General features: G+C 29.0%; 1 protein-coding gene across 4 annotated transcripts in view; it reads right to left on the minus strand.

The window, feature by feature from the left end:
• Window positions 1-12,994: 12,994 nt before the first annotated feature.
• LOC130896393 (neurogenic locus protein delta) overlaps window positions 12,995-13,980 on the minus strand; it is a 177,363-nt gene continuing 176,377 nt past the window's right edge. For all 4 annotated transcript variants that reach the window (XM_057804462.1, XM_057804446.1, XM_057804454.1 and 1 more), the window contains one exon: window positions 12,995-13,971. In XM_057804462.1, the coding sequence (XP_057660445.1) occupies window positions 13,854-13,971 (118 nt within the window). In that variant the 3' untranslated portion in view covers window positions 12,995-13,853. The remainder of the gene's footprint in view (window positions 13,972-13,980) is intronic.

The raw sequence follows: 13,980 nt of genomic DNA on the forward strand, positions 1-13,980 counted from the left end.
CGTAAGCACAAAACGGTAGTATTGATTCCTATCTAGATTACGTCGTTATTCTAGGCAGTTTTTATAGTCAGATTTCTTTTGATTTCAAATTTAATAATTTATTATCATTGATAATATTTCAATACTCAATCGGAATGAAGAATTTATAGCAATATAAGATTCTAAAATTACTAGATATTGGAATGGATGCTTTTTTATATTTATCATTTATATAATCATTTTTATAATTCAATCTTCACTTAATGCATATCATGTTTTGATAAAAAACTAAATAAAATCTTTTTTGAAATAATAAATCAAATATTTCTCCATGAAAGAGCATCTAATCGTTTATAAAACTTATAATGTAGTATAAAGAATAAACTCTCTAGATTTACGCTATAACAAATCGCATTAAAGTATTTTAAACAATAATACAGAAATGAAAGTTGATTATCACATAACAGTGTTATTTATTAACTTCCTTCAAGTATTACTCCCACATTTTAATATAAATGCAAAATGTACTTTTCACAGCAAGCTGCGCCTGAAATAATATTAGCAAGAAGCCTTTCACGGAATCAGAAATCAATTATAGTCCGAGCATACAGAAGTTGTACAGTTATCAGCTGTTAGACTAAATAAAAAAATAGTTCGTATCAAGTTCTACTACAACTGTTATTAAAATTTTTTCTGTCGACATATTTTTGAAGTACTAGGAGATGATTCATAATTATATAACAAAATTACTTATCAAATCAGTGGATACAAAATGTCAGGAGAAAATAAGCAATAGAAAAACTTTCATCATAACCAATTATTGGACAAGTTTTGAAAATTTGAATAAAATGATAGTGGAAGTTCTATTGAACTGGAGTATCATTATTATGTAGATAACATAATGAAGCTTGAAAATAATTAGTTTCGATGTATCAGTCTCAATTTACTGCATTGATTAGACTAAACAATAAAGTCGTCGTGAGTCTATTCGAAGCTTTACATCAGTTAGTTTAATGATTGGAATGGAAAATAAGAATGAAATCAAAATTTGTTCTATTAAGAATACTTTATCTTTCCTCAATCCTTACATCTCAAATATGAAGCAGTACTTAATCAATTAAGTTATTTGTAGTTTTATTACAATTTACAAATTAGAGCTATAAATTTTAGGTCTTTTTCATCATTTATGTTTTTCTAATATTTCAAAAATATGAAAAAACTAGTGTCGGCTTTCCATCAATATTTTCACAATAATGTATAATTGATAGTTTTGAATGTTTTTTATTCAACTGTTGGCATATGGTATAAAATTGAGTGTTAACAAAAATTCATGAGTGAGATGGGAACCGTTTTGTTACAAATTACAGTTAGTGTTCGAAATTCAAATAATAAATGATTGGATTGAATTCAATTTTTGTGTTATTTGCTTGTACTATAATGTAAAATAGTTCCATTTCAAATTTATGTTGAAGAGTTGTTATATTATTATATTTTTTACATTGAGCAAAATCTAATTAGATGCAGTTGATCTTTTACTAGTCGCAAGTTCAAATGAGAGAAGTTACTGACTAATCATTTCGCAATAGTGTAGTTTAGTACAGTAAAAATTTTATTATTATTAGTCGCTATAAAACCTGTTTAATATTTCTTCTATTTTATCGAGTTCACAGGTTCAGTTTATTCTTTTTCAAAGCTCGAAAAAATATATAATGTTATTAGTTTTTAAGCAAATTTCAACTCCATTAAATGAATGAATAAGCATTTGTTCTTGATATTATCCAGCCTATAGGTAAGTCCAAAAGTGATAACTATCTAATATTTCTGAAATTAGATTCAACCCCAAGTCCAATAACTACAGCATTATCAAGAAATATACTCAAGTCTATATTTCCAAAGCAGCAATTAGGTATATTCATTTCTTCAACTTCATTTAAAGCCTGTATTTGTTATTAAATGACTTTTTAGACTCCAAGATCTACTTAACTAAAGGTTATTTTATTTTTCATTATCAGTTTATACAGGGTAGGCCAAATAAAAGCTACTGATTTTAAACACATATAATTCTAGTAATAGTTATTTGTTATGATTGTTCTACCAAGTTTTTTAATACAGAAATTAGCTCTATTACACCATGTGTTTCTGGGTATGTATTCCAGTTTCAGCTGTCTAATATTCTCTAGCTTATTAATATTTTTGTCTTTTGAATATATCCATATAAAAGTCGGGTGTATTTAAATCTGGAGAACGAGGCGGCCGAATTTTTTGAAATCAGACGTTTGCCAAAAATTTCACGCAACATCTACATAGTGTGCCTAGTAGTATACGTAGTTACTCCATCTGGTCTATTGACCACAACTTCGCACCACTTAGATGGGTGTATTTGATACTAGTACAGTGCCCTTGGATATTCAGAGCTTCAATATCTTGCTTGTTGATACAATCATTTAAATGGAAATGCGCTCCATCCGATACCAAAATTTTATTTAAATAATTAATTTGTGTTAATAATTATGTATAACGAATACTTTATTGTATTTTATTGGTAGTCTTACCCTAGTAGTGTTTCAATATGTGTGTGTATGTATCTTAAAACTTTATGAGTATCTTTTTCTAAATGCCTAATTGGCTAGAGCGATCATCTGCAATACTCTGCTGCACAGTTTAATGTTGTCTTCATAGAGAATATTTCGTTGGACACCTCCTCCAGGTCGGTGGCCCATTGCACCTAATTCCGACCAAACTTCTAATTTGAAGTGTGTGGGAGCTGATCTCAAAACATTGCCGATATTTATGCTGCGTCATAATAATAATTGATATGTGTATTATGTGTAATATTGTATTGTATTATGTATAATATATATGTGTAATAATTGATATTCAAGTATTGCAGAATACAGTTGACGTAGGAGAAGAAACGGTATCGAATTTCGTATTAGTTGCAAAATGCAGTTCGTTCCTAAACACAAAATATTTTCTCATACATTTTGCATTGACAGGTAGATGTGAGGATGGTTAATAAAAATGTCGATGGAGGAGCTTTGTGAACCCAATTACTTTCAGATAATGAATGTTTTATATTTAATTACTTTTCAATGGAATCGATGGCTATTGAAAGTACCGATTGATCAACACAAAACAGATACCCTCTTAATCCTATAGTAATTAATGATTTAATGTGGAATTATTTTTAAATTAGTGAGATACTGTGGTATTTTTAGTCGACCACATATTGAAGTCAAACTTATTAAAAATTTTAAACGCCACCCCTTCTGTTTCTATATAAAGAAAACTTAATTTTATACAATTGATACCAAGGGATCAGAACTGCGATAATCACAATTAGAAAATATATTTTCGCAAACTCAGTTTAAGAAATGTGGACTGTCGAATTTGTTACGTATCTGTTTCATGAAGCTGTTTGTTACTATGTTTATGGTAGTTAATTGATGAATATTTCAGAAATGAAAATGAACTGTAAGAAAAGGTACTGAAAATATATTCAGACGGTGCGCTTTATTTGCTCAGATAATTGAACACACACATACACACACACATATTCTTTTTGTATTTGGAAGTTGACTGTTAAGCTTATGACAGACACTTGCTGTTGTATCTCATATGTCAACAAGTATTCAGCGGCAATGCTCTGAAGCCTTCGTCAATCACAGGCTGCCATCATTAGATATTACTAAGGTACTACTAAAATTTGCTAAAATTACCAAAAATTCTTCAAGATAATATTATTTTATCATATATAACAAATTTTAAAATGGATAATGAATCTGTACAATATCACAATCATGGAAGAAGTCTATGTGATGATGCAAGAAGCATCATCTTATACCATCAGCTTATGCAGATGTTGATCTAATCAGAAGTTTCGGTTCTAGTGCAACAATGAATGAAACACAATATTATGCAACATTGCTAAAAATCCAGCTAGTTTCTCGTCTAAAATAGAAGAAGCTTAACTTAGTGTTGAAACTCTTTGGCGAGTGCAATTTTTTTCAGTTTGAGCTACCGGTTAAAATTCACTCCATCTTTCAATTGTTTTGAACCTTCAATAAGCTCTGGTGCTGTTTATAAGGAAATTTATAAGGAAACGCCTACTGAATCCAAACACTAGATTCCATTGTCATTAATGCTCCTATTCTCACAGCTGTATCTATATACCTTCTAACTATTTATTAGTGGAAATAAAACACATTGGATCGATATGAATGTAATATATTATTTAAGTCTCATTAAACATGATTTCGAACAACCGAATAATGAAATAAAGAGCAATTAATGATACCAAGCCGTTAAATTTAGGGTCGATAAATATGTAAGCAAACAATTTAATTATGAAATTCCCAAATTATTTTTAATAATAACCAAAAATTAACATTTAAAAAGGCTTCAATTATGGTTGGTTCCGTTTCAAAATTAAATTGTATATCAAGATAATAATATTGAGGAAACTCATTACTACCGTTAAAGATGTTAAGTTAAAATTTATATTTTCCTGTTATTTTTTATCATTGATGAATTCCGGATCCAATTACCTAAAAATCGTTGAAATAGGTGTAGGTTCACAGTCTATAGTTTATATTTTTTAGAAATTTATCTAAATTTGTTCAAGTTAGATAACCTTTTACTCAAGGAAATCGGAAATTGTGTTTGTCATCAGCCCAGAAGCTGAAATATGAATAAATATGTTGTAAATGACGAAGTTATCGATTTCAGGGGATAAATCTTAATTTAGGAAACAGCCTTGATATATAATAATGTCGTAATTTTACATCCTCTTATGCTAAATTAGCGATATCCGATTTGAAAATTTTTCAATGTACTGTTATGTAAGTTACCATATAATTAGGTTTTTTATGAATTCACATGTTTTCTAAAAAAAGAATTGAGTAAAGAAGACTTTTTCTACAAAACCACAGTACATTTAAAATACACTAAAAACCAAAATTATTAAAAATTATTGCAATGTGTGAAAAATAGTTGAAGAGCAAATGTCAAATACAATAGTAAGTGGTCGTTTTAAATTTTAATTCATTGCTACCGAACTCACAAAATTTAAGTTAATTATTTTACGCAATGAATATTTCACCAATTTTTTGAATAAATTACCATTAAAAATGAGAAACTATGCGAAATTTTAGTCAATTACCAGTTAGCGAAAATTTCATCAGAAAAGTCCATCTAAACAGATTAAGTTGAATAAAATATTCAAGTAATTGTTACGTAAATATTTATTAGGCTATGCATTAATAAATAAAAGAGGTCGTGTTAGGAAAAACGCTTGGGTACGTTGATTTGCATTATTAAATGCGAATTTTTTTCAAAAAAAAATAAACCGGGATTGTCATACAACAGTGTTATGTTCAATATCAACTTTCTCAATTTGATTGCAACCTCTTGTGCATTATTTATTTTTTGGATTCCTGAGAAAATTATAGCCATAATTCATGTATAATGTCTAATAACTACCTCCAACTGTTTCGAAAATTTTGATTGTTTTCAGATTTATTACAAAAATATACATTAAAAAACTTTTTCACATATTCGCTACATTACACTCAATACTGATTTCCAGTTTAGCTCTTGATTTGAAAAACTAAGCAAAGCTGTTCCAACATTCCTTTTCACTGAGATGAATTTGAAAAAATACAAAAAAGGTTTGTTTATTTTCGTTTAAAATTCATAGCCTTACTAACTTGATGCATAACAGTAGTTAGTGTTAATGCTGTTGATTAACCATATCAGAAATATGGTTAATTTAACAAAAATGCACAAAATAACCATTCTATAAATGATTGGTTACGGAGATAAAAGACGGATACAAATGGAAGTTGTTCGCTTATATCACGAAACATTTCCACATTTGCCATCTATCTCCAAATGAACAATGAGCAAAATAGAAAAGCAGTTTCGCGTGCATGTAAGGCTCATAAAAAATATAGCTGCCAAAGCAATAAGCTATACGAAAATGGATATTATTCTTGAGTTTCCAGAAAATCCACATGGTTCTGTTCGAAAAGCAGTCATACATCATTTTTTCGAATATTATAGGAAAATAAAATGCATTCTTACAAAATAATACCAGCTCAGTAGTTCATGGAACACGATTTCCATAGGAGAACGTATTTTTGTGAACAAATTATGGCAGTATTAGATAACAAAGTTATCCAATTAGAAGATATTTCCTTTTTTGCACATTTTCACTTCACGGTCATGTTAATCGTCAACATTGCAGCTATTGGTCTAATGATTATATTCTCACTGGATGAGAGATGAATGTACGCAATATCCTGAAAACGGAAGTTTGGGCAGGAATTGCTAGAAATCATATCGTAGGTTCCTTTCACATTGGTGGCAACTTGAATGGAGATGAATACTTAAAACTGCTTCAACATAATGTGTCAATTTATATCCAATCAACTAGTTTCTGCGCCAAATCAATAACCGAAAGTATCTGAACCAAACTTTACCAAATCGGGATGGCTAGCATAATCTCCTGATCTGACACCATTAGACTCCTTTTTGTAGGAATATGTCAAAAATTGTATAAAAAACTAAACTTCTTAACTTATATTACTTGAAAAGATGAACCACGCTTGCGATTAGATCAATCACGTTTGAGATGTTGAGTAACGTTAGAAGACATTCGCAGTGTTGAACATTTTGAACATCTCATACATTGGTATTAATGTTTTTTTTACATTATTAAGAAATAATCCGTATGATTTATTAGCTTTTTAGTGTAATTTTGCAAATTATAATAATAATAATAATAATATTATTTTTTTATTGTTAATCTTTCTAATAAATCTGAAAACACTTGATATTTACGAAACAGTTGAAGATAAATAGAGGACATTGTACAATACATGAATTATGTCTGAATTTTCTGAAGAATCCAATAAATAAATAATATTCAAGGGGTTACATTCCAATTAAGAAAGTTGGTATTGGACACTGTTGTATGACAAACCTTGTTTAATTTTTTTTTTGAAAATAATTCGCATTTAAAAATACAAATCGATATGCCCAAGCGATTTTCCCAACACGACCTTATTTATTTATTTATTAATTAATATTATTAATTCATTCCATTTAGCTGTTTCACACCGGATATACCATGCTTTTGATATTTGACCATTTTATATATTAGGCCATGACAGTAGGAATAGTATTCATAATATTCCAGCTAAATAAATGATTTTTCCGAGAAACAAGATACTTAATACTTACATATAATACAGTTTTAGTGTTTATCGTTGAATTCTAACCGATTTGCATACCCGATTTTGATTAAATCATTCATACTAATCTTCTTAATTTTTATTGTTAGAGGGTATGTTTGGATATTTTTTTATTTCTGATGACATAAAAATGCCTAAATTAATTTCTTTCTTATTGATGGTATAAGTGTTAGTTTAAAACTGCAAATTAATGTAATTTTGATTTAAATTAGTGTCCTTGTCGTTGCTCATGAGAATAAGTATGGAAATTTTCAACCCACAGATTGTTTTTTATTTTTATATCTTCTCTAAAATATATTTATCGGAATAATACCGTCATGACTTGTGAATCTGTCTTAATAAAGATTATTCGACAATCTAAATCAATGACTGGTCAAATATTCGCAATAATTTGTCCAGCGTTAAGTCCAAATCAACAATCATCGTTAAAAAAAGCAAAAATGTGAATTGGGCAAAATAAAATTTGGTAGACAGTTAATATCCCACGGGAAGAAAGACATTTTATTTACTCTTTTTATGTACGCTGCAGAGAAAGGCAATGAAAAGAATTGTAAGCATTTAAGAATCAGGACCGGTGTTACTCTACAACAGATATGAAACCGTGAGTCAGGAAAGTAATTCGTTTTATTATCAATTTTGTTGAAGGTACCTAGTCTTTTTCAATAATGCATGCATAAAATAATATAGATAAAACCATTAAATCTAGAAACCAACATCAGTTAGTTCAGTGGAAAGGGAATTTTCTGTGAGATATGTTTATCAAACAGTATTTTGCCATAAAAATTATTGTTTGTTTTCTGAAGAAAAGTAGACTTGAAAAGAAAACCCATGGATCTTGTATCAAGAAAACGGGTTGACATAGTGACCAATTCTGGGAACAAAAACTCAACTTATTTTATAGAAAAATCATCATATCCTTATAATATAGCTCTTATAGCGTCTTCAAAACTCAAATTTCACTTTAAGGCACCCATTTTTGGTAGAAAATAGATCTACAATGGATACTGTTATCGGTTTTCTTGTCTTTTAGTTATTACCATATAGTGTATGTGAAAAAGAGAATTTAATAAGGTCAATATAGGTAGCGCCGTTTCTGTCTAAATGTCTATCCAGTTTTTATGCAGAATCTGTGGTCTGTGGAATGAAAGAACAACAGTTTTATTTTAAAATAACTCCAAACAATACGTAGTCTAGTTTTGTTTTTTTTTTATATTTTCCTTGTTCGGGTATATTAAATTTATTGTATTGCTATGCGGATAACGCAATGTGGCTAGGGAAAATAAATTTGTATTTCAGTTGAAAATTTATGATGTGAAAAAATATAATTTATTATACATAGCGTTCTATATTTATATGTTAAGCTGGACATCTAGGTAACAAGAGGATATATGTTAATTTGTGAACACTCACAAGTGATAGTCAAATCAAATCGGTTCCATATGCAGAATAACTTACTCTAACTTACATTTACAAAATTTTATCGTAAAAAAATATAAAAATAGATATTACTTAGATTAATAAGACAAATTTCACAAATTCTGTTGGCTATGAAAATTAGATAAAACTTAAAGTATCATTTCCAGGCATTTCTGGAAAATTAAAGATAAATGAATAATTTAAAGCCTATTTCGATTTTATCCATGGATGTTTCTGTACCGAATACAATCATATTAGAGATGGATATAAGAATTGAATTTCCATTAGATGACCAACATAGCTACTGGAATTGCCCAGGTGATTTAAGTAAATCTAACAAGAATGCCTATATTTCAAACATTGAATATTTTGAATAGAAGATTTTCAAAGGTCATTTGATAACTTTTTATTTGTTTAAATTATGAATATCATATTTATATTTGATAAATTCTATATTTCCTGCTATGGATGTAACGAATAAGAAAAATAATCTACAGTTTTTTATAAAACGTAACATTTTTTGTAGCGATCCTCATTAGAGATTTATTACCCGTAGAAATACGTTACCTGATGTGACATAAATGATTATTATAGAAACACGTGAAAATTTTTGAGATCTTTGGCATAAAACGATAAACCTGATTCTTCTATATCTTGAAAAACCTGGAAGTTAATTCCAAATGACGTTCAACTTTTCTAAGACCGAGAGCTGTATATGATTTAAACCTACTTTTGTTCCCATTTACTAATTCATCATAAGGATTCAACTGTCTAGTAAATATTATATTGATTAAAAAACAAAAGTATATATTCAAGATGTGATGAAATTTAGTAATTTGTTTTTCAGTGTATACTTTTACCGTTTACCATATTTATTCTTACTTGTCTAATTTTTTACTCAAATAATTAGAGCCAATGATGAGCTAGCTTTCACTGCACTTAAGAAAATGTTATCTTCACATTTTTTGCAATGAAAGGCAATATACAGCTGGTAATCGATGGTGCATCATTTGGCATTGACGTACTAACATTTTTTACTTAGGTAAATTATTCATTTCACTAAATTGATTATTGCTGATCCGACATAACTATTGAGGAATTCAACAAACACTTTCGAAAGTTTTTATAAATTACCAGCTTATTTTATATTCTATAATTTTTTAGTATTTTCTGAATTTTCGTATTATAAAATATGAATACTCGTATAGCAATTAAAGATATGCCTATCTTATGAAGAAAAGATGACAAAGAATTTAAGTAGTTAAAATAATTAGTGAAATTGATTCACGTTGGATGTGGATTAATTAAGCAGATTTCTGTTTCACATGATTTATAAAAAAGTAACTGTCCTCTATTGTCTTTGTGGGTAATATTTACTTATAACAGATATGAACAGAAATAGAAATAGCTTCAACAGTTATAGAAATTCGAGATGTAACATTAGTCTAATTCTAATAATTAACGAGCATGTTCATATGAAAACCCAGTTTGATAAGAATGTTTTAGATATTCCTGAGTTCATATAAATAAATCACAAGACCAAATGTATCTATTGTGATTATTGATATATAATTATCATATACCTAGCGAATAAAAACCATAATCGATCTGTTAATAAATAGTTCTTCATTCATTGAGATACCAATTTCCAAATCATTTTATATATATAAAGATATGCAAACTATAAAAAATAGCTAGTAATATTCTAGGAGCCCATTCACCTTTCTTAAGTACTTCCTTGGTACACAGTAACCCCAATTCACCGATATTAAACGGAAAATAATCCTGTGATTGCGAGGATTTTATGGGCTAAAACGGCAGGTCGTAGGTTGCCAGTTCATGACCTCAACATTCACTTGACAATCATAAAGCATACATAGGCGGTGAAATCATTGCAAATAAAGGGTTACTAAGAAAACAATTAAAAATTGAGAGAAATAATTTATATTAAAGAAAGATTTCAATATTTCTTATAAATTTTCTTGTTTAGAATATATGAGAGCCCGGAAGAAGTACTAAAATATGAGTTGATTCTCAACATGGAAGAGTGCTTGGATATTTAGTTCTGTTTTCGTATTTGCATTGCAGTGCCATGCACTACTGGTATATTGTATTCAGGAAGTTTCTGGTATACGAGGCGCGATAAAAAACCGGTGTGTGCAATTATTTACGCTGCAACTTTTTAAAATATTTTCCTTAATAATCTTATGAGACAGGCAGGTAAAAGTTTGCATCCTTTCTGCTGATCAGTTTGCTATTATAACCACATCGTATTTTCACTATTTGTCGTGAAGCAACATCAAGCTCGTTCCATATCAAATTGTTATAAGCGATTTGATAATTTTCTTCAAGGGCGACATCATAAAAGATGAATTTACTCAATGTGGACAAACTTGTTCGATTAAATGAGCAATTGACTATTCAAGAGCTCAACCATCGATGAGAACAAAAATTGGAGTTTTTGGTTGCTACAAGTCTTCCTATCCGTCTTCCTAACTGGATTTAGCATCATATAGCTTATGACTTTGCTCGAAAGTAATGTGCTAAAAGGGAAATGTTTTGAAACCAATTCTAATACTGAGAAAGCAATAAAGAGTAATTGAAAACCATTCCAAAAGAAACCTTCTCGAAAAGCTTCCAATTCTTTCTAGCCGAAGGCAGTACTTTGAGGGATATTCATTCCAATTGTATATTAAGTCTTCATTCTGTCTTTAATCAACTGATTCATATTCATATCGGTTTTTTGGTCATATCTGGTATCTACTTGATATTTATGAATTTGAGTCGGTGAGAAGAAAGTAACACATTTAATGTGAAGGTCTATTGATCGAATAGTAAAAAGTAAATTCAAATTCAGTGTTAATGAATGAATTTAAAGGAAACTTGTCATCTGTATTTCTTTATTTTTCGGATTTGGACTCCACCGATGCTCATATTATTAATATTTTATTAATTAATATCTGTAGAAAACAATCGAAGTATGATTGTTGTAAATAATCCATGTGTATCTTTCACCGTATTTTTAGAAAACAACTATATATACATATAACTGACACGTCTTTAAACCTTGATTAGATTACTATAATGTTAATTGCTTCATGTACAGTTTGTTTGAATTTCATTTTATGATACCGCCAAATATTCAACGCCCAATCTATCTATATATGTCTAAATATGTTTATCAGACAATTTTGTTCATTTATTTTTTAAAGAACGTTAATATCTTCAACAGTATTCTTAAATAAATAATTTCATTGTTTCTTACGCTTTTGAATTTCTGAACATTTTATAGTATGTTTTTGTTGAAGTGAAACGTCAGTTTGGAAATGCTTTCGGAAAAATTATCTATCTATAAGGAACTGAATTATGTTGTTAAGTGCTCGATATTATTTTGTAATGTATATATTATATAAATGTTAAATGGATTATCTGAATAATCTTATTAACTTTGTTTCTTTGTTTCTATTTTTAGAATCTCCATAGACAAAGTTTTTATTTCAATAATACTTTTGTTCCTTAGTAATACCTACTAGTGCCTTCAACTATTGTCAAAGAAAATTCTTTATAAAAAGTATTACCTCTCTGCCAAAAATAAATGCCCTTTACTTTACACCTGGAATCTTTAGAATGGATAACAACATATGTCAACTTGGGTCGGTAGGGAAAGAATAACAAGTCGTTTTTTACCTGCATTTTGACCTGGAAGAATTCTTACATAATCAATACTCACATGTCCTTGATATTTACGGTTTAATATCCAAACTAAATCATATTTCTCACAATTTAAAATAGCTTGGAATTTAACTGCAGTTGATGTAATGTAATATTCGTAAATATGGAGAATTAAAAACTCAATTAATATTCATTGAAATTTTATGAATGTTTTTACTTTTATGTGGATGATTTATTTTATTTTCTCACTTATTGTTAAAATACACATATAATTTTGATAGTGTATCAGTTGTCAAATAAGAATCAAATTTTAATAGGTTCATTTCCAATATATTGGTTGAATTTGAATTTGTTTGAATTTTCTTTAGTTGTAATTTGTCCTATAATTAATGAAAATTATTCAGCTAGTATGGGTAAAGAATATAATCTTATTTATAATATGTTATGTTATTACACAGTGTTGAAAAAATTTTCAGCTTGAAATAAGTTCTGAAATAAGAAGATCGACGAATCCAAATGATATTGATATTTTTCATTTTGCCGGAAGGTAGGAGTAGAATTAATTCTTATAGGGATGTGGGTATAAAAAAGAAGAGCAAAAGTATAGAACAAAAAATTTTATTGAGATAACTTTTAAATAACATGATTCACATGAGGAACAATACAGCCGCTTCTCTAAAGAAGTATTTATTATGAAACATGAACAATTTTTTTCCTAGTACAAACTATAAATATACAATGATATATTACAAAACGTCTTTATCAATATTAAGTCTTTAACTTGCCCAAGAGTTTAAGTAGTCTACAACAATTTTCAGTCAATGCTATTGAAAGAAAATCACGAGTTTTGTCCATCAATAACGTTGAAAATGAATGACTTAGCTTTTGAAACACAGGAACATTAATGAAACAAAAAAATATGGATCAAAGTTGCTATCGGTTTTAATTACAAGAAATATATCACTGGCCCATCATAAATGATTGTAGTTAAATTATTAATACCGACAGCAAGAATGAGAAGGTTTATAAATATCAATAAAAGCCTACTTAAGTACAATGGTGACTTAGTTTGCTTAATATTCATCACAAAATACTATAACAATTAAAAATATTAAGTTAGTTACATACTACTTGACAAAAAATGGTCTTGCTATGCTCGAGAGTCAGTCTCTGAACAATATCAAAATCTTTGGTTTCTTATCAGGAACATTCACCATTGGTAAATTCTATAAATACGGAAAATAAACAGAACAAAAGATTCCTCAAAATATATACAATATAAACAAAGCTATTTTACCACTGGTGACACCGACCTGATCAATAGTTTGCGTTCCCCAGAGAGGAGTCGTGAGAGTAGCAAAACTTCTTGGACACGAGGCACTAGCTCGAATTTAATACTCATACAAACATAAGTTAATATTGTCGATGCCTCCGCCAGAAATCGGGAGAATAATAAATAACTGTACATCGGTCCCAGAATGGCGGAAGCAAGGACAACACATACACACTCAGTCATTCATTTAGTTTTATTTACACCTCCGTTGCGAAAAGTCCAGATGAAATCGCATCTGGTGTATGGAAGTGTTCTTCTATCACATAAACGCCATTTGACTCCTTCTCTATCGGCCTCTTCAACATCGAGGGATCACTGTAACAA

Source organism: Diorhabda carinulata, chromosome 1 (assembly GCF_026250575.1).
Source record: "Diorhabda carinulata isolate Delta chromosome 1, icDioCari1.1, whole genome shotgun sequence".
Classification (NCBI taxonomy): domain Eukaryota; kingdom Metazoa; phylum Arthropoda; class Insecta; order Coleoptera; family Chrysomelidae; genus Diorhabda; species Diorhabda carinulata.